Raw genomic sequence first — 23,406 nt, forward strand, 5'->3', positions numbered from 1 at the left:
CTGTATGGCAGGAAGTGGCGTGTTATAGAAAATGGCTTCTAACCCTTGACTCTAACACTGGTTTGCCTGACTGCCAAAACTTCCTGCTCCGGCCAAACGCTGCACCACACCAACCTAAGTACCTCCCCGAAGATTTCAAGAACACAGACACATTCTGACCATTCTGATTGGTCAGAGAAACCGATGGGTTGGGCGAGAGCCAGAACACATGTGGGTAAAGCGGCGTTTTGAAAATGTGTCATTGGCTTTGATACTCTGATTTGTTAGAGATAATCCAATCGCTGATGACTTTGATTTGAACAACACCCCTCATTTTGACGTCACTACAAATGACTTGAATGATGGCAGTCTCAGACTGAAGTATGTAGTGAACATAAAGCAGTGAACATAGGTCATATCCTGTTCCTGTATGGCAGGAAGTGGTGTGTTATAGGAGAAGGATTCGAACCCTTGACCCTAACGTTGATAGCTGACAGACACTTCTTAGTCACTCAAAGCCTTGGTGACTAACATCTCATCATTTCCTAGTTTTCTTTCCTTCACTGTCTTTCTTCAGTAGCTTAATATTCATTTTGTTGATGTTCCTATTCTTTGCGTTATTTATTTGTTTCTCTTCTCTCATCTAGGTCTCTCTCTCACGTCTCTCCCCCTCGCCGATGCTGTGTCATTTCATTATTTCCGTGGTTACCTCATCTAATTTGTCTCTCTTCTTTTCTGTTTTTCAGAGTTTTGTTTTAAGCCATTGCGTTTCTTTATGCTTGATAGGTGTGTGTTTGCCTTTTCTCTCTTTCCTCTCCACCTCCTCTTCCTCCTCCTTGGCTTCCTCTGTCATTCTTCTGCCATTCACTGATCTCTCTTGTCTTTTCTGTTCTCTTCTGGGGGTGTTCTTGAGAAGGACACCTAATATATGTCCCCAAGAAAGGTACAACCCTCAGCTCTACCGCCAATATACCTTTGTGCTGGTGCTTGCTCTTGCACATGCATTTTGGGAGCCAATTAACTAACCCAAGACGTAAATGTGTTGTAACATTTATGCTCAGTTTGGTTATTGATATTTATCAGTAAAAATAGAATATATAATCAATCTATAAAAATATAGAATGTAGACATGCACCAATATTCAATCAATTGCAGGTAAAGGTCAACTGTAGGTTCACTCAGAATGTTGACACTATACAGTATTGGGTCACTTTTTGGATAGTCCAAATGTTCCATCTATTGATGGTCCACCGATGGTTATAATATTAACAAACTATCTGTTGATAAGCAACTGCTTGCTAGGGTTACGGTTATGGTTAGAATATGGGTTAGGGTTAAGTTTAGTGTTAGGATAAGGGTTAAGGTTAGGGTTAGTAGATAGTTAGTGTAAATGCTATTGATAGTCTATAGAGCATCTACAGATGGACTATCCAAATAAAGTGTTACACAGTATTTTAACAGACTGGTATAGTTTTGAGTGGTGAACAGCTTGCACGGTGTGTTGGCTTCAATACTGGTAACTTAAACATAGCTTAAACATTTTCAGCGAACCTGCAGGATGGTTATCTGCACTTGAGTGAATTAGCGTTAGCCTATAGCTTCAATAGAAACAGTGCAGGGTAGTCAGTCCTCGATATGCTTCACCTCTTTCCTGTGTAGAATGCCCAAAAGTCCAGCTAGCTGTAGCTCAATGTGAGAAGATGGGATACTCAGTACTGTCCCTAGTTGTCCGACCAAGGGAACACACTCCACTAGAGTCTCTCACTGTTATCTGCATACTCATTATTCTCTCTCCATATATTTCTAAGCACTTGTATTCATTTCCGTCTCTCACACTCCACCTCACTACCACTTTCCAAGCTGGGTCACAAAAGGGTCCTAGTGTCAAACACAAGTCATCCTGTCACAACATACAAGCTCTTAGACCAGGCTATATTCTAGACCAGGCTATATTCTAGACCAGGCTATAGTTTTCACCAGGCTATATTTTTCATCAGGCTATATTCTAGACCAGGTTATATTCTAGACCAGGTTATATTCTAGACCAGGCTATATTCTAGACCAGGCTATATTCTAGACCAGGCTATATTCTTGACCAGGCTATATTCTTCACCAGGCTATATTCTTCACCAGGCTATATTCTTCACCAGGCTATATTCTTCACCAGGCTATATTCTTCACCAGGCTATATTCTTTACCAGGCTATATTCTTTACCAGGCTATATTCTTCACCAGGCTATATTCTTTACCAAGCTATATTCTTCTTCTCCAAGCAGAAATAGAAACATGGGTCATGTTCATTAGGGCACACCGTAGAAACACTTTTTGCAACAGAAAATTAAAACAAGCGTTTCTTTCAAATAGTACCTCCCCATTTATCTCTGTTGAAATGTTTTCTTCCAGTCCGTGCCAACTGAACACGACCATGTAAGATGACAGTTTTAGATTGTTTACACCTTGTACGTTCAGAACCATTATATAACACGGGCCTCACAAAGCAAAGGGAATTGATAGCAGGTCATCTGCAGTGCTTTTCAATGTCTGATTAGGCCAGGCAGAGTGTTTGAGGGAGTACTTTATCGATTGGTGCCTACAGGGTCCCTCTAGACAGGCTATTTATTGGTGCTGATGCATCGAACACCAAGCTTCACCTCTTTCTCAGAATGCCTTTCATACTAAGACATAACCAGGGAATCGCAGTGGTGGAGTGAGATTCAAAGTCCTGGTTCGGGTTGGTTTTACTTTGAACTTCAATACTACATAGTGTATTTTGATGTGATATGACACTCCTGTGCAAAAAACATTTGCTAAATTATTCAAGTGTCAAATAAATGTCAACTAAACATTTAGGAAACGATTCCTTTGTATCAGTGGTAGTCACTCAAACATGTTCTCTACTTAGACACACAAAACACAACTTAGTGTTAAGTTTTACTAGCTCATGTCTGGTAATGAGCACACCTTAAAGAAAATGCCTTACCCAGATAAGCAGACATGTTGTGATGGTTTGAAACAGCCTGCCTGTCTGACCCTGAGAACTGCGTGCGTGCGTGTGTTATAGGTGCCACAGCCTCTGCACGCAAGGAGGTCATCAGGAACAAGATCCGTGCCATTGGCAAGATGGCGAGGGTATTCTCTGTCCTAAGGTATTTATTAGGAATCATCGCTGTAAGTCTGGGTGTGCATTTCCATTATACCAATGTTTATGTATTTTATCATATGTGCCCAGTTACATGATCCTAGGCAGAAGTCATTGTACATTGTACATTACAGGAATGCCGTTTTACATAAACAATGTCTACATAAACAGGTCTTAATAACAACCCACTGGGCACAGACGTCAATTCAACGTCTATTCCACGTTGGTTCACCAACATTTCATTGAAATGACATGGAAACAACGTTGATTCAACCAGTGTGTGCCCAGTGGGAAACTCACAGCTGAGAATAAGGCTGCAATGAAAAGCTTTTAACAAAGGCTTATTTATACAGTATAACTTACTCAGGGGTATTCAAAGTCGGTGCCGTGACCCCTGGGGGGGGGGGGAGTCACCAGTGAACTGCAGTGGGGTATGCAATTTATTTGTCTTGTGTACATTTTTATAAGAACAAAGACTTAAGAATACAGATTATTGTATGGGACAGTAGCTCTGCCACTAGAGATTCTGGGTTCGAGTCCAGGCTCTGTCACAGCCAACCGCGACTGGGGCGGCGCACAATTGGCCCAGCGTCGTCCGGGTTAGGGGAGGGTTCGGCTGGCAAGGATGTCAAGGATGACACGGTCGCCAGGTGTACAGTGTTTCCTCCAACATAATTGGTGCGACTGGCTTCCGGGTTATGTGGGCATTGTGTCAAGAAGCAGTGCGGCTTGGTTGGGTTGTGTTTTGGAGGACGCACGGCTCTCGACCTTCGCATCTCCAGAGTCCGTACGGGAGTTGCAGCGATGGGACAAGACTATAACTACCAATTGGGGAGCAATAGGAGCAGTAACTTTCATAAACATTGAGAAATCAGATAAATTTGTTGAATCATGTGTGCTAGTATAGGTCTAGGAACACAGGACATTGGTGGCACCTTAATTGGGGAGAACGGGCTCATGGTAATGGTTGGGACGGAATAGGTGGAATGGTATCAAATACCATTGTTCCATGTGTTTGATGCCATTCCATTAAATCCGTTCCAGCCATTATTATGAGCCGTCCTCCCCTCAGCAGCCTCCACTGGCTAGAACCACAATGTGTGATGTTGGGAGTACGTGAGACTTGAGAAACACTATTTCACATGAACGCATCAGTTCTGCATGCTATATTTCCATCTGAACGTTGCTTAATGTGTTTTTCACATGCAGGAATGAGCTTGCTATAAGGCCGACATGTTCTAGGGGCTATATTTCTATCTGAACTTTTTGTCATTTGTTTGTTTGTTGTCCCTGCAGGGAGGAGAGTGAAAGTGTGTTGACACTGAAGGGGCTGACCCCCACCGGCATGCTGCCCAGTGGAGTGCTGTCCGGGGGCAAGGAGAAGCTCCAGAATGGTAAACCCCACAACACACGCCCTGGACCTCCATGTCCAGCCCACAACACCCCTCACACTGTTATACATAAGATTTTATTAGCAGTACATCTACTTTAAACACCTGAAACTTATTGAGCCTTTTGGGTGGGGGGGGTGTCTAGAATTAAGCCTGCTATATTTTATATGACTTTTATGTCACAGAACACAGTTGCAGCAGTGGTAAATACTATGTAACTACCTGTGGGTCAGCGTTTCCTCAAACTCAGTCCTGGGGACCCCAAGCGGTGCACATCTTGTTATTTACCCTAGTACTAAACAGCTGATTAAATAATCAACTCATCATAAAGCTTTATTTGAATCAGCTGTGTAGTGCTAGGGCAAAAACCAAAATGTGCACCCCTTGGAGTGGCTTTAGATAATACAGATATTAAATGTTAGAAGTTGACCCTCTGTGTCCCCATTGTCTCTTCTAATGCTGTCTTGCTTTCCTTACCCCCCCCCCCCCCCCCCCCCCCCCCCCCCACACCTTTCTCTCTGCAATCTACTGGTTATATCTCAAATATTGTCTGTGTTTTCTTCTTTCTCGTCTCTCCCTAGAAACCACAGGTATAATCTGTTGTGCAAGTATTCTGTCAGCAGTGTTTTGTGAGAATATTGTAGAATTCACCCTCCCATGTTGAATTCCAAACACTCCCAAAACCAGTCTGACGATCGATCGATCTCCTTTACGTGACAGACTAGCATTAAAATATGCTTTTCCACAGGGAAGACATTTCTTCCAAAGATGATGAGTCGAATTGAATAATCTACCCACTGAATCGGGCTACAACATAGCCAATTTAGAATTTCTATTTATGTTCTATAGAACCAAAACGTGGACCTTGATTTTACAAATTGTAAGTCATTTTTAAGAAGTCAGGGAGGCTAAGGATCGACTACGATTCAGATTAATTGGAATTGACATAAACAACTGTGGATGTAAGGGGATCAATATTGTCCACCTTGTCATCCACAAACAAGGCAGAAATCCAAACAACTTCACTCTCCTCTCTTCAGGCTCTCTTGGTCAGTTTGTCTCCTCTGTCAGTTTTTCTGTCAGTTGTTTTAGTATGTACAGTGGTTCCTCCTTTAAATGTTGTGTCATACTGCAGCACACCTTGCGGGCTGCTGCAGCATTCTATGGCACGTTATTTAATTGTCAGCCATTTTTTACATTAATGCTAGTTTGACCACCAGAGGGCAAATTTGAAAATCTCCCATATTGACATTACTAGAGAATTTAAAACCTTTGTTGTAATAACATAGTACATGGGATTGATTGTAAGAAATTTGGCTTAATTCATTGGATTACTATCATGATGTTTCCATTCCGAGATAAACTAAAAACTAAACACTCAGGGTTTCCGTTAGGATAGAATGGGAAATATTGAGCTGTACAACGTGACGGTCGGGAGTAGGCTACAGCATAAGAGGATTGGAGAAATCTAAATTAATATGTAAGGGGCATAACATTTCCACACCCTAATTGTAGTGTAACCAATACTCATTTTGCCTATGGTAGGCCTACATTATATCTAAAAATATTTTTTTCAATGAAGTGACTTTCCGCCAATAATTACATTTAGAGGATTGGAAGATTCTAAATTAAATATCTAAGGGGCATTTTCCATTAGGATCTGTGAGAATACCTAAGGGGCTTTTATATAATTCTAAATTCATTAATAATAATAATAATTGCTTTGTTTAAAAAGTATTGATATTTTGGAGATCGTGTTTTATTTAACATAGAGTGAGCGAGGAAAAAGGCAATTATTGAACATTGGGTGAGCCATTCTCACTAATTTGTGAATAAAGAGTCATCAGAGTCCCTGGGTTCGCGCCCAGTAGCGACCGGGAGGTCCGTGGGGCGACGCACAATTGGCCTAGCGTCGTCCGGGTTAGGGAGGGCTTGGTCGGTAGGGATGTCCTTGTCTCATCGCGCACCAGCGACTCCTGTGGCGGGCTGGGCGCAGTGCGCGCTAACCAAGGTTGCCAGGTGCACGGTGTTTCCTCTGACACATTGGTGCGGCTGGCTTCCGGGTTGGATGCGCGATGTGTTAAGAAGCAGTGCGGCTTGGTTGGGTTGTGTATCGGAGGACGCATGACTTTCAACCTTCGTCTCTCCCGAGCCCGTACGGGAGTTGTAGCGATGAGACAAGATAGTAGCTACTACAACAATTGGATACCATGAAATTGGGGAGAAAATGTTGTAAAATTACAACAACAAAAAATAAAATAAAATAAAAAATAATAATAATAATAATTTATTTCTGGAGAAACCTAACTTGATTATTTAGCAGACATCACATGCTTACATTCAGTCAATACATATAATTATATAATATAATTGAGCATTTTCATTTCTCCAATAGACGTTCACATAGACGTTCACAGCGGGAAGGCTATGTACAAAGATATTTTGGAGATTATTTTGTTTTTAAAAAACAACAGTGAGTGATTGTAATCTGACTAAAGGCCAAAATAATATTTATAAAGGCCAGAATATAGCCCTGCTAATAGCCATAATGACGCTGTACATCGTGACCATGTGTGTTTAAAAGAGTATTTGCCTTCATTTGACAATTTTGTTCCAATATTTCTGTAATTCCTTGATATTTATTCCCATAGTAATTCGTTATGGATCCATAACTAAATCAACATCTGCATATTTTTATCATTATTTTATTAACGAAAGCATAAAGATGCTGATGAAGAAATACAGTACTGCACAGTGTATGCTTTAATAAAGCATTTAAAGCATTTTGAAGATATAAGCCACCTACATTTGTTTATTAGGCTACTGTGCAGTCTGACAAGTAAACATAGCCAGCCATACATAATGTAGTAAATGGGAAAGTGCTTAATTCCTTACATAAGGGAGAGCAGGCCATGTCCAGACTTTCTCGGTGACTTCAAGTACCTTCAATAATGGCTGTACTAGAGAGCGGGGTTCAATTCCCCGACAGGGAGGAAGGAGTAGGCTGTACTTGTAAATAAGAATTTGTTCTTAACTGATTCCGTATGTGTTATTTCATAGCTGTGATGTCTTCACTATTATTCTACAATGTAGAAAATAGTAAAAATAAAGAAAATACCTGGAACGAGTAGGTGTGTCTAACCTTTTGATTGGTACTTGCTTAATTCATTTGATTAATATTATGGTGTTTCTATTCCAAGGAAAACGAAAAACTCTCTGGGTTTCCATTAGGATGGAACGGAAAATATGGCGCTGGACAACTTGACAGTCGGCAGTACAGTACTGGGCTATTTAGCTACAGAATCCCCATGTCGTGCAGGCAGGGCACGTGCGAGACCGGGGTTCAATTCCTCGACGGGGAGGAAGGAGTAGACTGTCCTTGTAAATAAGAATTTGTTCTTAACTGACTTCCCTAGTTAAATAAGGTTTACATTAAGAGCATAACATTTCTGCACCCTCATTTTTTTATTCAAGTCTAACCAATACCCAAACGGAGATTAGGTGAAAATAAAAATCTCATTGATTTATCAAGACCAGTCCCCATGCTTCTCTGAGCTGTGTGAAACGGTGCTAAATTAGTTGTAGGCTTTTGCTTCTAACTTCAATATGCTCTTTAAATAAATAAGACTACGGTAGGCCTACAGTATGTTGAAAAATATAACGTGATTCTCCGAGGATTGGATGACATTTCTATAATTCAGTGATATTTATTCCCATAGTAATTCGTTATGGATCCATAACTAAATAAACATTGGCATTTTGAAAGAGTATTTTTTTTCATTATTTTATTAATGAAAGCATAAAGATGCCATTATTAGTTAGAACATGCAGACTGGTACTAAGAACAGGACCGCGGGAATGTTTCCCAAGTCAGCGCCATTATTAGTTAGAACATGCAGACTGGTACTAAGAACAGAACAGTGGGAACGTTTCCCAAGTCAGCGCCATTATTAGTGCAATGCCCCTTAAATATTTTGGAGATTATTTCATTTTCAAATAACGTAAAACGAGCATGGGGTGAGACATTGTTACTAATTTGTAAATAAAGCCAGTTTGTTATTTAGAATGATTTATTTCTGTTTTTAGAGGGAGAAAAACCAAAAACCTACAGTCATCTCATGGGTCTCCCAGTTGAGCCCGGCACATGTTTTGAACCTGTAACAACACAGCTTGCACTGCTACAGTATGCAGTGTCTCAGACCGTTGCACCACTCAGGCGCTGTACAATGTGACCGGTCAGGAGTGGCCTACAGTACTACAGTAAGAGCAAAATAATCCTAACAAAATAAAATAATAAAAACCTTAGTGTAGCAACAGTTTTAGTAAGTAATACTGAAGTCGTGCACAATTATCAGTTTCTATTTAGGTTTATGTCCCCCATTCATCGTTAGTTAGAGACACAGTAGGACCCAAAAACATAATCAGTGCTCTAACTCCCCCTTGTGCTGGTCTGGTGCAATGAAGTGGTGACGCAGGGTACCGTACTAAACCACAAATCACCTCTAAGTCCCACGGCGTAAGCTAGCAACTTTTAAAAGAGGAATCACTGTAGGCCTACAGAGTATTGTTTTCTAACCTTCACTGCTCTCATCTGACACTCTATTTCTGGGTTCACTATTTCTGGGTTCACTTTTCCTGAAGTTGACCACAGAAATTCTACATGTTTGCCCTCTAACCAGTAGTCTATATTTCTATCTCAAACACACGCACACACCGATGCATATACCGCTATTGTTGATTCGGACTGCATAGGAGCAACCATGTAATTACCAGTGAGGCAACGATGGGCCAAAGCCATCCAATGGAAAGGCAGCAGCGAAGAGGAGCCATTTTGGGAGGCAGAGTGACGTTCGAGAGATTTTCTGTCGCGGCATTGGTAGAATCACAGCTCACCATAGGCTCCTATTGTTCAGACAGTCTGCAATGTGCTTCTACTGCAATGTTGTGCAATCCATCAACCACTTGATTTCATTTGGACCTCCTTATAACTTACCTGTGTGTGTACGTCTCTCCTGTGTATTATGTACTGTGTTATAACTCAATAGCAACACACACCTGTTCAAGTGTAGAGCTGTAGCCGCTGAGTATTTGTTTATTTGCAATGCAACTCGTACCCATTTATTTGTCTGTTTGTGCACCACCTGACTACAGAGTCATTTCTGTATTTCTGGTGATAAGTATTGCTATAAAACAGAAGGATTTGTACGGTAAGTGGTAAGTGTATCAAAGTCCTGCAAATTTTAAAATGCATCATTGGCGTCTGCTCTTTTGACGGTTCATATCAGAAGACGTGGCGGCGCTACAGTTCTAGATAGCTGTTTCCGACAACATTTGAAGAGTTCTTCACCTTTTTATTTTCTTTTACTTGGTCTCGGTTGTTCAGTTGCAGCCGCATTCTTGACTTTGGCAGAGTTGTCTCTGTTTTCACTCACACGTCCTTATGTACTGTACCCCAACCCCAACACCCGTCATGTCACCCCCGTCCAATTGTGTAGTTTGTTGAGTGAAGATACGTCAGACATCCACTGTTCCCCTTTGATTATCACTATTGTAACCCACTCCAGTCCTACTTGTCACGGTGTCCCCCTTCCAGACGTCCATTGTCTATATTCGTCCAGCACCGCTTCTTGTCCCTTTGTCAAACACGGGTGACGTTTTTTACAAAGCTCAAAATACCAGCACACCACACATTTGTCTACAATGGGTATTTGACTGGCTCCATTCCGTCTATCCCCTTTCTTATTTCCTGCCCCCTTCCTCCTTTGTCCGTCTTAACACACCCGCCTAGTCCCTCCTCCTCCTCCTCCTCCCCTGTTTTTGCTTCCATCCATGTGTTGCCTCTGTCCCAAAAACACGGAGAGTTTTTTTTAACATTGTTGTCTTTGCATTGGCTCTCTCTTTTTGCTGCTCATTGACCGGTTGGGAAAACCAAATGAATTCCTCGCTGCTCACCTTCCTTCTCATTCGTTTTGCAACCCCCGTCTTCTTCTCTTCAGCTACTATTGAGGCTATTGAGGCCGATGAAGGTAAATAGGCCGGCAGCCCTCTCTGTTGCTTCTTATCGCAATAGACATGGGAGTTTTCATCCTCTTTGCCGTAGCTTGTTACAGAGTGTGTTGGGTGTTTGGTCTAACAAATTGTGACACAATAATTTACCAAAACCAAACCAAAAAAATTACAAATGAATATACGGGGGAGTACAAAAAAGCGACATTTGTTTTAAAGGGGAACAAAGTTCATATCAGTCAGGTGGTGAGACATTAAGTGCATGACTTTTCTTTAAACCTGCTAGGATATACAGTAGCCCCCCTTCCCATCCCTCCCTCTCACAAAGTTTTTAGTTTAGGGCTGGATTCAATCTGTAGCGTAGAAGATCTGTGTTGTAGCGTGATTGACATTTAAAGGCAATGCTATCATGTTCGCCGAGACTGCATTCACGGTAAATGCTGCATGTGTCTGCTCTATTGGAAATGACCTATGAATTTTAAACCGCGCTAAAACGCAGATCTTCCGCGCTACGGACTGAACTGAGTCTTGGTCCCCTCCACTAAATAGTGCCCAATCATAAGTTTCTATTAAAAAAAAACACCAACCAAGGATATTATGGCACACCAGCATCTTCACACCCCATGCCATTGCACCCACTCACCCACCGACTCAGTCTTGCCATTCGATTTTCCCCTTTGAAACAACATGCAGTTGTGCTTTGTTTTTTCACTAATATACAGTACGTTCGATAGAAACAAATCGGAACAAAATGTGCTTTTCCAACAGAAGCTTTGAAAGCCAAATTGGACTTTAACTCCAGAAGCAAATTGTCAAACAAACCCACGCAACAAAGAACAACCTCAACTACGCAGTAAATAGCGGTTTGTTGGCTAGCTGCTATTTACGTTGGAATTGTTCAGCGACTCCTCTTGAGCACCCCCTAGAGGATTACGTGCATCAGTCCCAAGACTCTTTTTGCCTCTTTTTTCTTGTGGTTCCTCTGTGTCTTGTTCTCTTTGTTGAGCTGCTAATAACCTGTGACTGACCTGTGCTATGCAGCAACACAACTACAAGTCCCATCAGCCCCCTCTCTCTACACCCATAATTCCATAATATGGGTAATTCCTCCAAAATGGTGCCCCCTGATCCAAAAAAAGGATCTCTTGAAAATGTAGCTGCCCACAACCACTATACCCCCCTTGTCCCTTATTTGTAATTTGCTGCATGTTCTGAGCAGGCTTAACAAGTGATTAGCACCAAGTACCTCTGTAGTAGTGTCTATCAGAGAAGGCTGGTGGGAGGAGCTATAGGACGACGGGCTCATTGTAACGGTTGGAATGGTATCAATGGAACGGAGTCAAACACGTCGTTACCATGTGTTTCATGTGTTTAGTACCATTCCATTGATTCCATTCCAGACATTACAATGAGCCCGTCCTCCTATAGCTCCTTCCACCAGCCTCCTCTGGTGTCTATGTATGTGAGCGTAGTCTTTTTGTGGTATACTGTATGTTTCAGTCTAGTGGGCCCCACTCTCTATTTTCCATTTCCTTTTGTTTTGTTTGTATAGTACAGTGGTGGGGATGTCTGGTCCTGGGGATCCTCAGGTGTTTTATTCGTGCCCTTATTCAATATGCACTCCGTTATCTTTAGGTTTATTTTAAGAGAGAGCATCAGCTGCAACATTGTTGTTTTTACTGTTTTACACTATTTCCTTCCGCATTACACTACATTCACGTTCACATTGAAAAGTTGCACATTTATTTTCCCCATGTCATTGTCAAAATGCTTAATTCCATCTCATAATTGACTTACACACTTGTCTGTTTGAGTCAATTATGTGATTTATCAGTAGTGTTTTTTACTTTTTGTAAATCTGTCCTTGATTGACAGGCAATGGCACCTATTGTCCTCCAGCACCAGACACTCACCTATAGTTCAGTCAGATGATGTGTTCCTTTTGTCAATCGGGTTATATAATTGATATATTATGGTAATTGGTGTTGGTATTGTGTTGTAATTTTATTCAAATGAATTGTTCATATTGATTGATTGTTCATACTGCTGTCTTCAAAAGGCAGAATGAACTACATAGGATATGTTATTCATCATTTACAAGGGCAGCAGGTAGCCTAGTGGTTAGAGCATTGGGCCAGTAACCGAAAGGTTGCTGGTTTGAATACCTGAGCCAACAAGGTGAACAATCCGCTGATGTGCCCTTGAGCAAGGCACTTAACCCTCATTTGCTGCCGTAAATACGGTGGCCGACCCTGTAAAACAACACATTTAACTGCACCTAGACATTGTATGTGAAAGTAAAATATAATTGATTAACCTAAGTTACATTTCCCAGCAGAAAGAAGTTAGACTTGTATTAGATTTACACTGAGTGTACAAAACATTAAGAACACCTGCTCTATATAGACATAGACTGACCAGGTGAATTCAGGTGAAAGCTATGATCCCTTACGGATGTCACTTGTTGAATCCACTTCAAATCAGTGTAGATGAAGGCGAGGAGACAGGTTAAAGAAGGATATTTAAGCCTTGAAACAATGGATTGTGTATGTGTGTAATTCAGAGGGTGAATGAGCAAGTCAAAAGATTTAAGTGAGATTTCAACATGGGCCAGCATCCCTGTGGAATGCTTTCGACACCTTGTAGAGTCCATGCCCCGGTGAATTTAGGCTGTTCTAAGAGTAAAAGGGAGGGGGAGGTGCAACTCAATATTAGGAAGGTGTTCCTAATGTTTGGTATATTCAGTGTACACACACTCAGTATCGATTTTTATTTTATTAGATTTTTTCCCACAAATAACTATTTATAATGTTAAAATGGTGTGGTTTCTGTCGGTTGACCCACTAGACCTCTGCTCAGCTACGAACCATCAAGTGACTTTTCCATTCAGTGCAATGGTTTATATAACCAACCAATTCAGAAACAGATTTTCATTCGTTATTCTGTCATCACATAACTTGATTCACAAGTTAAATTCTTGACGCTGAACAAAACATTGATGTGTCTGTGTTTCGGCATGTGAACCAGAAATAACTAACCTCATATTTTACGTGTTCTCTACCTCTAAATCACCCCTCCATCAATTTTCCCCTCATCCCCCACTCCCTCTCTCCATCCTCCAGCCATCAAGGGCTTCTCGCCACAGCACAAAATCACCAGCTTTGAGGAGGCCAAGGGCCTGGACCGCATCAACGAGCGGATGCCCCCGAGGCGGGACGGCGTCCCCTCCGACGCCAGCCTCAACTCCCTTAACAAGGCTCTGTCCTCGGAGACCAATGGCACGGACGCCAAGGACAGCAGCAACATCCAGTGAAGGGGCACACTCCACCGCAGCGGGTGGTGGTGGCAGCCTGTGGCGACCAGGGTGGGGTGTTATACCACCATCCTCCTCGTCGCAGTCTGCCACAGGGCGGAATAGAGGAGAGAGCAGGGTGGAGGAGAAAAGGGAGGGACGAGATCAGGAATGCGCTTACAGGAAGTGGTGCTCACAGGAAGTGGCGCTTACAGTACAACAACCGCAGGAGAGACTGTAGTCTTTGGGTATGCCTTTAAAAAAAATAACTTGTAGAAACGACAAAGTTTTTCGCATTGTTCACTCTTTTGGGCCCTTGGCCTCCTCGAAGCTGGTGATGACGTGCTTGATTCTGTACTTCAGTACGAGAGAGACAGACTGAGAGACCAAGAGAAAGAGATCCTAAAGGAGATGTTTTATGAAAGCCCCTCACTCATTTTACTGCAGGGCTCTCCAACCCTGTTCCTGGAGAATTACCCTCCTCTAGGTTTTCACTACAACCCCAGTTGTATCTCACCTGATTCAGCTCATCAACCAGCTAATTATTAGAATCAGGTGCGCTAGATTAGGGTTTGAGTAAAAATCAACAGGACTGTAGCTCTCCAGGAACAGGGTTGGAGAGCCCTGCTCTACTGGATATGAAAATGTTGTGTAACTTCTTACTAACTATTGTACGTTTACAAAATACAGCACTAAAAAGGACAGAACATTAAAAAAATGTTTTTAACATAAGGGTGTACAAACTAAGTAAAGAATATTTATTGATAACTTTTTTTGCTACTCTTATAAAATAGCTCTCAGATAAATTAGGCAGTCTTAAAAATAATGTTGCAACCTTGTTGAAATGCCAAACATTTTTAAGTTTTATGGTTTTGTACAGATTATGCTTACCCCAGGTTCATTTGGTGTGTGCTTTTGACCCGGATTTCTGTATAATGGCTAATTATTACCTATTTTTGGGGAAATTTCACAACTGGAATTTACATTTATCTATAATTTGCAAATATAAAAAAAATGTTTTTGGGGATAGAGTTTTTATTGTGTCTTGCTGGAATTCTGTGAATGTTAATTTCTCTTTTTAAAGTATTGCGAACAAAGTAAGCGTAAAGAACCGATATTGTGTAAAAAAAAAAGACAAACTGAAAGTGTCTGCCTATGCATGTTTTATAAACTCAAACAAAGGAAATTGATAAATGAATTGAATACCTTGGCTGCCGGGGCCTGTTTTGAAATGTAGTGCGTTTAGTGGACATATACTGGCATTCATTAAATTCCATCATGATAATGCTTTTTCCCTCAACTTCTTTTAAAATTCATGCATTTGATTATCTGACATGGAGGAGGGATCATATTTTTAACATGCGCTTGTAAGTGCACACAGTCAAATTTAGTATGTTTGACCATTCTTGTGAGGTTTGTGGTTACATGTGGAACTCAAAATGCATGATAGCTGTTAATGTCATATAACGGTTAAGACAGTCGTTCTGTTTTGTACACGTGCCACAGAAAGTGTCATTTGATTATTAGGATTATTGTTATTATTTGGAACTCTGCTTTGTATATCAATAAAACAAAAAACTCCATGACCTTTAAAAAAAAAAAATATATATATATATATATATATGCCCAAGTATTTCACTACATGACATGAAGCTTTGCTTTTGTAATTTAACTTTGAAACAGTTGGCAGATGAAGCATGCACACGCAACTATGAAAAAGTATTTTATATTACTGTTCAATAAAAAATGTGCATGAATTTCAACTTAACGAAACAGTTTTTTGGTGTGTGATATAGCCAGAATTTCCTCTTCTCAGATTTCAAGTCTGCGAACTGAAAATCAATGTAAACATATTAAATAAAAATGTATTGCATTCTAAATATTTACTCTTCTGGATATTTTTGCCTGATGACTGTGAGTGATGACACAGCATTCGCCAAAACATTCATAATGAGCTCTTCATAAATTATTATTTATATCATAATGTTTATTTCATAAATTGGATTTCACCGCTGTTTCCCAACAAGTATGTATCTCTCTTCAAAAGGTGAGGACACAACAGTTCACAAGACTGAATCCAAACATTACATTGTTGATCTTATGTGCATTTTACATTTACGATACTTTTCGCCGAGTTCGTTGATAACAAAATCTTAAAATACTCTGGATACATTTAGTAACAAAATAAGAATATTCCTGAAAAATGTGGGGTAGGTGCAACATAAGACAAAAATTACAAGGGTTTGAGAGAGAGGACTAACTAAAAGTGTGAACAGTTCCTAAGTAATTCCAATGCACTTTTATGACTCCAAGAAGAGTTAACTATAAGGTGCTTTTTTGAGCTCTCCTAGCTGTGCCGTTGAGGTAGTAAAGCAATCACGCTTGTAGTTTTGTTTTTAACACAACCCTGCACCCCACCCCCCATCCACCTATAAAGAATCTGATTAAACAGCAGGATCATTACACAGGTGCACCTTGTGCTGGGGACAATAAATGACCACTCTAAAATGTGCAGTTATTGCACACAACACAATGCCACAGATGTCTCATGTTTTGAGGGAGTGTGCAATTGGGATGCTGACTGCAGGAATGTCCACCTGAGCTGTTGCGAGATAATTTAATGTTAATTTCTCTACCATAAGCCACCTCCAACATTGTTTTAGTGACTTTGGCAGTACATCCAACCAGCCTCACAACCACAGACCACGTGCTACCATGCCAGCCCAGGACCACCACATCTGGCTTCTTCATCAGCCACCCAGACAACTGAGGAGTATTTATGTCTGTAACAAAGCCCTTTTGTGGGGAAAACTCTGATTTGCTGAACTTGGTTCCCCAGTGGGTGGGCCTATGCCCTCCCAGGCCCACCCGTGACAGCGCCTCTGCCCAGTCATGTGAAATCCATAGATTAGGGCTTAATTTATTCATTTCTATTGACTGATTTCCTTATATGAACTGTAACTCAGTCAAATCATTGAAATTGTTGCAAGTTCCGTTTATATTTTTGTTCGGTATAAAATATAACAAAAACTATTTATCCCAATCAATGCAGTTTTAAGAAAATACCTAAAAAAAAGTAAGAAATAAAAGTAAGAAATAATTCAATAGCAGCAGTAAAATAACAATAGTGAGGCTATATACAGGGGTTACCGGTACAGAGTCAATGTGCGGGGGCACCGGTTAGTCAAGGTAAATGAGGTAATATGTACATGTAGGTAGAGTTATTAAACTGACTATGCATAGATAATAACAGAGAGTAGCAGCAGCGTAGAAGAGGTGGGGGGGGGCAATGCAAATAGTATGGGTAGCCATTTGATTAGATGTTCAGGAATCTTATGGCTTGGAGGTAGAAGCTGTTTAGAAGCCTCTTGGACCTAGACTTGGTGCTCCGGTACCACTTGCCGTGCGGTAGCAGAGAGAACAGTCTATGCCTAGGGTGGCTGGAATCTTTGACAATTTTTAGGGCCTTCCTCTTATACCGCCTTTAATCTAAATAAGATGTGGGTGTCCATGGTACTGATTTTTCTGTGTGTGTGCGTGTGTGCATGTTGACTCACCCTACTTGTAGAGGAACGCCAATGCCATCCTCCTCTCTTTCATGTTGTCTAAACAGTCTATGACTGTCATACATTACACACTTTTATATTTCGTTGTCCTAGGCTACCTAGCTAAAATACTTGCTCACTAAACTAACTTCCTTTCATGGGCAATTAAATGCCAGGCCAGCTAGTTAACATTAGCATAATACAACATTCAGGCACAATGAATGTATGAATTTGTTGTTGGATCAGAATCACCGTTATAATCATTGGCCAGTACCGAGAATTAAGTAAAACCACAAGTCCAAATCCCTATCTCTGTTGTTGGCTAATTTAGGAAAGGGATGATTTTAGCTAGCTAGCTAACCAGCGGAGGACAACAACATAACACAAATGCAACAATTCAAGTTTTTTTCTGTCAACAATCTCATTTGACTTGTGATCTGATTGGTCTGAAGCCAAATCCAAACTGCCTTCCCTTTTACTTTATTTTGTGCTCCAGGACCATTCACAGCTGAGGTCACTCAGTTTAGCTCAATGCTGATTGGCTATCAAGGAAGGCCAACTGCTCTCTGGCTTCCCTTGCATTCAATGCTACAGGCGGCAACAATGTCAAACTCTTTTTGACCAGACAGCATCAGATAGATGGCCTACACATACAGAGACAGAGGGGTGCGGTTTTGCTCACTCGAATGCTTTCTCTTGCGAATTCAAGGAAATTGATGAAACACAGAGCGATGAAAGATCCATTATTTTGTATGTATTTTTTCCTTGGTACATTTTTGGGAGAAGCCTGGCTTCCCTTGGAACCCATGAATACACGCCACAGGTCAGGTCGGCATCATTTGAGACCTTATTCTAATTGCCAAGCTAAGTTATAAAATTGTACAGTGTTAGGCTTTCACAATGCAATTCAGGGAAACAGATCATTTTGGTGACCAAAGAAAGGAGTCATGAGTGCATTCAGGTGCGTGTCCTATGCAAATGTTCTTCCCAATAGACATAGGTTAATTCTGTTCAGAACAACCATTGGTATGACGCCATGTCATCTTGTAACTACATCAAACATAGTGATCATGAACGTCGACACTGTATATGACATGAGTATTATGATATGGAAATGTGAAATGGATATAAAGTCAAATAAAGGTTACATTTAAATAACATTTTAATAAAAAGTGCATATTTGGACTCACGGGTGTTTGGCCTGCTTATATGACATCAAAGCGGTATTTATTATAATCATCAACGTCTCATCTTTCAAAATACATAGAGTCCTCTTAAAACTTCTTATGGTTGAGATCCCGCTAACGGGATCGATATGACAACAGCCAGTGAAAGTGCAGGGCGCCAAATTCAAACAACAGAAATCTCATAATTAAAATTCCTCAAACATACAAGTATTTTACACCATATTAAAGATACACTTCTTGTTAATCCCACCACAGTGTCCGATTTCAAATAGGCTTTACAGCGAAAGCACCAAAAACAATTATGTTAGGTGAGTGCTTATTCACAGAAAAACTCAGCCATTTTTCCAGCCAAAGAGAGGAGTCACAAAAAGCAGAAATAGAGATAAATTAATCACTAACCTTTAATGATCTTCATCAGATGACACGCATAGGACTTCATGTTACACAATACATACATGTTTTGTTCGATAAAGTTAATATTTATATCCAAAAATCTCAGTATACATTGGCGCGTTATGTTCAGTAGTTCCAAAAACATCCAGTGATTTTGCAGAGAGCCACATCAATTTACAGAAATACTTATCATAAATCTTGATGAAAATACAAGTGTTATATATGGAACTTTAGATAAACTTCTCCTTAATGCAACCGCTGTGTCAGATTTCAAAAAAACTTTACGGAAAAAGCATACCATGCAATAATCTGAGTACAGAGCTCAGAGACCAAAACAAGCCAAACAGATATCCGCCATGTTGTGTAGTCAATAGAAGTCAGAAATAGCATTATAAATATTCACTTACCTTTGATGATCTTCATCAGAATGCACTCCCAGGAATCCCAGTTCCACAATAAATGTTTGATTTGTTCGATAAAGTTCATAATTTATGTCCAAATACCACCTTTTGTTAGCGCGCTTGGTAAACAAATCCAAACTCACGACGCGTGTGCAAGTCCAGCGGAAAGTACGGACGAAAAGTCCAAAAAGTTATATTACAGGTTGTAAAAACATGTCGAACGAAGTATAGAATCAATCTTTAGGATGTTTTTAACATAAATCTTCAATAGTGTTCCAACCGGAGAATTCCTTTGTCTGTACAAATGCAATGGAACAGAGCTAACTATCACGTTATTGCGCGAGACTGAGCTCGTGGCTCTCTGGCAGACCTCTTGACTCATTCCCCTCTCATTCGCCCCTCCTTCACAGTAGAAGCATCAAACAAGGTTCTAAAGACTGTTGACATCTAGTGGAAGCCTTAGGAAGTGCAATATGACGAATGTATCTTCGATAGGCAATGAGTTGAAAACCTACAAACCTCAGATTTCCCACTTCCTGGTTGGATTTTTTCTCAGGTTTTTGCCTGCCATATGAGTTCTGTTATATCATTCAAATAGTTTTAGAAACTTCAGAATGTTTTCTATCCAAATATACTAGTATGCATATCTTAGCTTCTGGGACTGAGTAGCAGGCAGTTTACTCTGGGGCACCTCTGGGCACCTTATTCATCCAAGCTACTCAATACTGCCCCCAGCCATAAGAAGTTAATTTACAACATTTTCTTCACTCAAGTTCAGAACGGCTGACAGTCAAAACCCATACAGCGCTGTGAAGCGCATAGCCAGAGGTTTGACATCATGTATAGCGTGTTACTGTACAGCCACAGTGCTCCAATTTAGGCACTTATCAGTGCCCAAATCTGCCATTTTCAACCTGTACACAAGTACGAGTGTAAAGGGCTAGAGCAATGTCTTAGCAGGCCAACTTTAAGGTGAGTAATGAACAGGTTATTTCAACAAGGGAATGTGGCCTTGACCGGTAATAAATAAGTGCACGGGAAATTAGGACTTGGCAGCACCAAGAAGAAAAGGTGTTTACTTTGGAGCACATTATGAACGTCTTTGATTAAAGTAGGAAAACATTAGGTGGAGTATCAAAACACCTTTGTGTGTGTGGATGTGAATGTTTAATTATTTTGCTATTAAAGGGGTTACATAAGTTTGGTTCATTGCAAATATAATGCCCTTAATGAATACGTTAGAAGGTATTATACAAAGTAACTTTATACACAACCTTTACCCAGTGTTATGCATCCAGTCCCCACTGAATGATGTGGGGAAATGTGACACTCTTTTCCCAGAGAAAGCCTGTTCCTTTGGGAAGATGTGTAATGCCTGGGATGCTTTAGATATTTCCTTAACACACACATTCCCACCCTAATTCTGACCTTTGATCAATGGCTGTATTCCCACAGAGCAAAGTAAAATTACAATAGGGCCAGTCCCTTTACTTTTCTCTGAATTCCCCTTATCGTGATAAGAGCCATTCTGGGAATAGAAATCCAAGAAATTGCTAGATAGAACATGCCAGGAAACAGATTGTTATTCAATGGACCATAATAATAATAGTAACAACAATGATAATGGTCATTGATAGTAATTCGTCAAAAGATTGAAGCTCGGTTAATTCAATAAATTATACTGTATGTTGAGCAATGTTAGCTTTTTAAAGCCACACTCTGTAAGATGTGCATATCATCAAGAAGAAGGCAATCAACATTGAGCTTTGGTGGGGCTCTGACAGTGTCACTTACAAGTCTGAGGTAAAGCTGTAGCCAGATTTTGAGTCCCTCCCAATGGCCCTTGTCAGATGTGTTCAGTACGTGAGTCACAATGCACACTGGAAGGAAGCGGGTTCTAACATCCTGTTTAGGGATAGCATTATAAATAAATGTTTTGTCACATACGCCGGATAGGTGCAGTGAAATGTGTTATTTTCCAGAGTCAGCGATAGTAGTACAGCACCCCTGGATTAAATTAGGGTTAAGTACCTTGCTCAAGGGCACATCGATAGATTTTTCACCTTGGGTATTCAAACTAGCGACCTTTCAGTTACTGGCCCAACGCGCTAACCGCTAGGCTACATACACTACAAGCATTCTTCATAAGAGTGAAGTGAATGTCACCCTCAATACAAATACAATTACATTCCCAAGCAAACAGTGTAAGGTCATCTGCGTGCGTGACACTCTTCTGAAAACAAAGAAGAATGGAAAACAGCATCAATAATATTCGATCTGCTTCGCACTCTTCCGCTTCTTGCATTTCTTCAACAATGAGCTGACTTCACGAATCCCATCGAAAAAATGAATCACTTGTGTATTTGAATATATGAAACATGCCGTTGTTCACTGCCCATCTAAGAATGAGATCCCTTCACAAAGAGATGTGCTGTCTCTGCTCCTACTTTGTATTTGTCAAATAATAAGTTAAAATGATCATATTGATGGCTTTAAGTTGCTACAGGTCATGACGCTGAGCTGTAGCCTATTAGGCATTGTTGCAATAGAGTATTAGGTGATCTCTATAGTGCAATACATTTTGACAGCCATTTTGACATTTACCTTTTTTTTCATTTTTTTTTTTCATGTAACACTTGACACAAAACTTTGACACTTAGTACCTTAAATTGATTTATCAAACAATATTGACTACATTTCTATTGGAATTGATTACATTTTCAATGCAATTACAGTTTGCATAATAATATGATTACATAATACACCTAATAATTGTTTTAGGTGTATTTTGGAGTTATGGGAAAAATGTACAGTACCAGTCAAAAGTTTGGACACACCTTCTCATTCAAGGGTTTTTGTTTATTTGTACTATTTTCTACATTGTAGAATAATAGTGAAGACATCAAAACTATGAAATAACACATGGAATCACATAGTAACCAAAAAATAGTAAGACAAATCAAAATATATTTTAGATTTTAGATTCTTCAAAGTAGCCACCCTTTGCCTTGATGACAGCTTTGCACAATCTTGGTATTCTCTCAACCAGCTTCACCTGGAATGCTTTTCCAACAGTCTTGAAGGAGTTCCCACATATTCTGAGCACTTGTTGGCTGCTTTTCCTTCACTCTGAGGTCCGACTCATCCCTAACCATCTCAATCGGGTTTAGGTTGGGTGATTGTGGAGGCCAGGTCATCTGATGTAGCACTCCATCACTCTCCTTCTTGGTCAAATAGCCCTTACACCTTACACATCACACCTCCTCCTCCATGCTTCACGGTGGGAACTACACATGTGGAGATCATCTGTTCGCCTACTCTGCATCTCACAGAGTTACGGTGGTTGGAACTTAAAATCTCAAATTTGGACTGGTCTAATGTCCGTTTCTTGGACCAAGCAAGTCTCTTCTTCTTGTTGGTGTCCTTTAGTGGGGGTTTCTTTGCAGCAATTCGACCATGAAGGCCTGATTCACACAGTCTCCTCTGAACAGTTGATGTTGAGATGTGTCTCTTACTTGAACTCTGTGAAGCATTTATTTGGGCTGCAATTTGTGAGGCTGGTAACTCTAATGAACGTATCCTCTGCAGCAGAGGTAACTCTGGGTCTTCCTTTCCTGTGGCAGTCCACATGAGAGCCACTTTCATCATAGCGTTTTTGCGACTGCACTTGAAGAAACTTTCAAAGTTCTTGAAATGTTCCGCATTGACTGCATTGACTTTCTGACTCTGGCCTGGATTACCGACCACGGCCTGCCCTTGACCTGTCTTTATCCTGCATAACTGCCCATTAAAAAAAACTGGAACGAAGACGATGGGGTGTGCCTCTCACCATCTCGTTAGAGTTTGGTGCCAAGTCCTAGCTAATAAAATGGTCAAATGAGAGATGCGACTGACCACTATATTGATTTCAATTACCGTTGTTCACATAAGTGTAACACATGTTAGCTTAAATGAGTATGTTTGAAAATGTTGGTGTCTCAAGGGTGAGCTGAACATGTTAAGTTTCAGACAACACTGTTTTCCTGAAAGCCCATCCTGAAGGGTATACTACAAAGCAACGTTGATAAACAACC

General features: G+C 40.5%; 1 protein-coding gene across 7 annotated transcripts in view; it reads left to right on the forward strand.

The window, feature by feature from the left end:
- LOC110500629 (protein phosphatase 3 catalytic subunit alpha) overlaps nucleotides 1–15,687 on the forward strand; it is a 150,898-nt gene extending 135,211 nt beyond the window's left edge. For 2 of the 7 annotated variants that reach the window (XM_021578104.3, XM_090214741.1), the window contains 5 exons: nucleotides 896–922; nucleotides 3,041–3,125; nucleotides 4,415–4,512; nucleotides 10,506–10,535; nucleotides 13,638–15,687. In XM_021578104.3, coding sequence (XP_021433779.2) covers nucleotides 896–922; nucleotides 3,041–3,125; nucleotides 4,415–4,512; nucleotides 10,506–10,535; nucleotides 13,638–13,828 — 431 coding nt within the window. In that variant the 3' untranslated portion in view covers nucleotides 13,829–15,687. The remainder of the gene's footprint in view (nucleotides 1–895; nucleotides 923–3,040; nucleotides 3,126–4,414; nucleotides 4,513–10,505; nucleotides 10,536–13,637) is intronic. The other 5 variants (XM_090214739.1, XM_021578109.3, XM_090214740.1 and 2 more) reach the window with 3 other exon arrangements.
- The last annotated feature ends 7,719 nt before the right edge of the window (nucleotides 15,688–23,406 follow it).

This window comes from Oncorhynchus mykiss, chromosome 21 (assembly GCF_057628025.1).
Source record: "Oncorhynchus mykiss isolate SJ-2025 chromosome 21, ASM5762802v1, whole genome shotgun sequence".
In the NCBI taxonomy this organism is placed as follows: domain Eukaryota; kingdom Metazoa; phylum Chordata; class Actinopteri; order Salmoniformes; family Salmonidae; genus Oncorhynchus; species Oncorhynchus mykiss.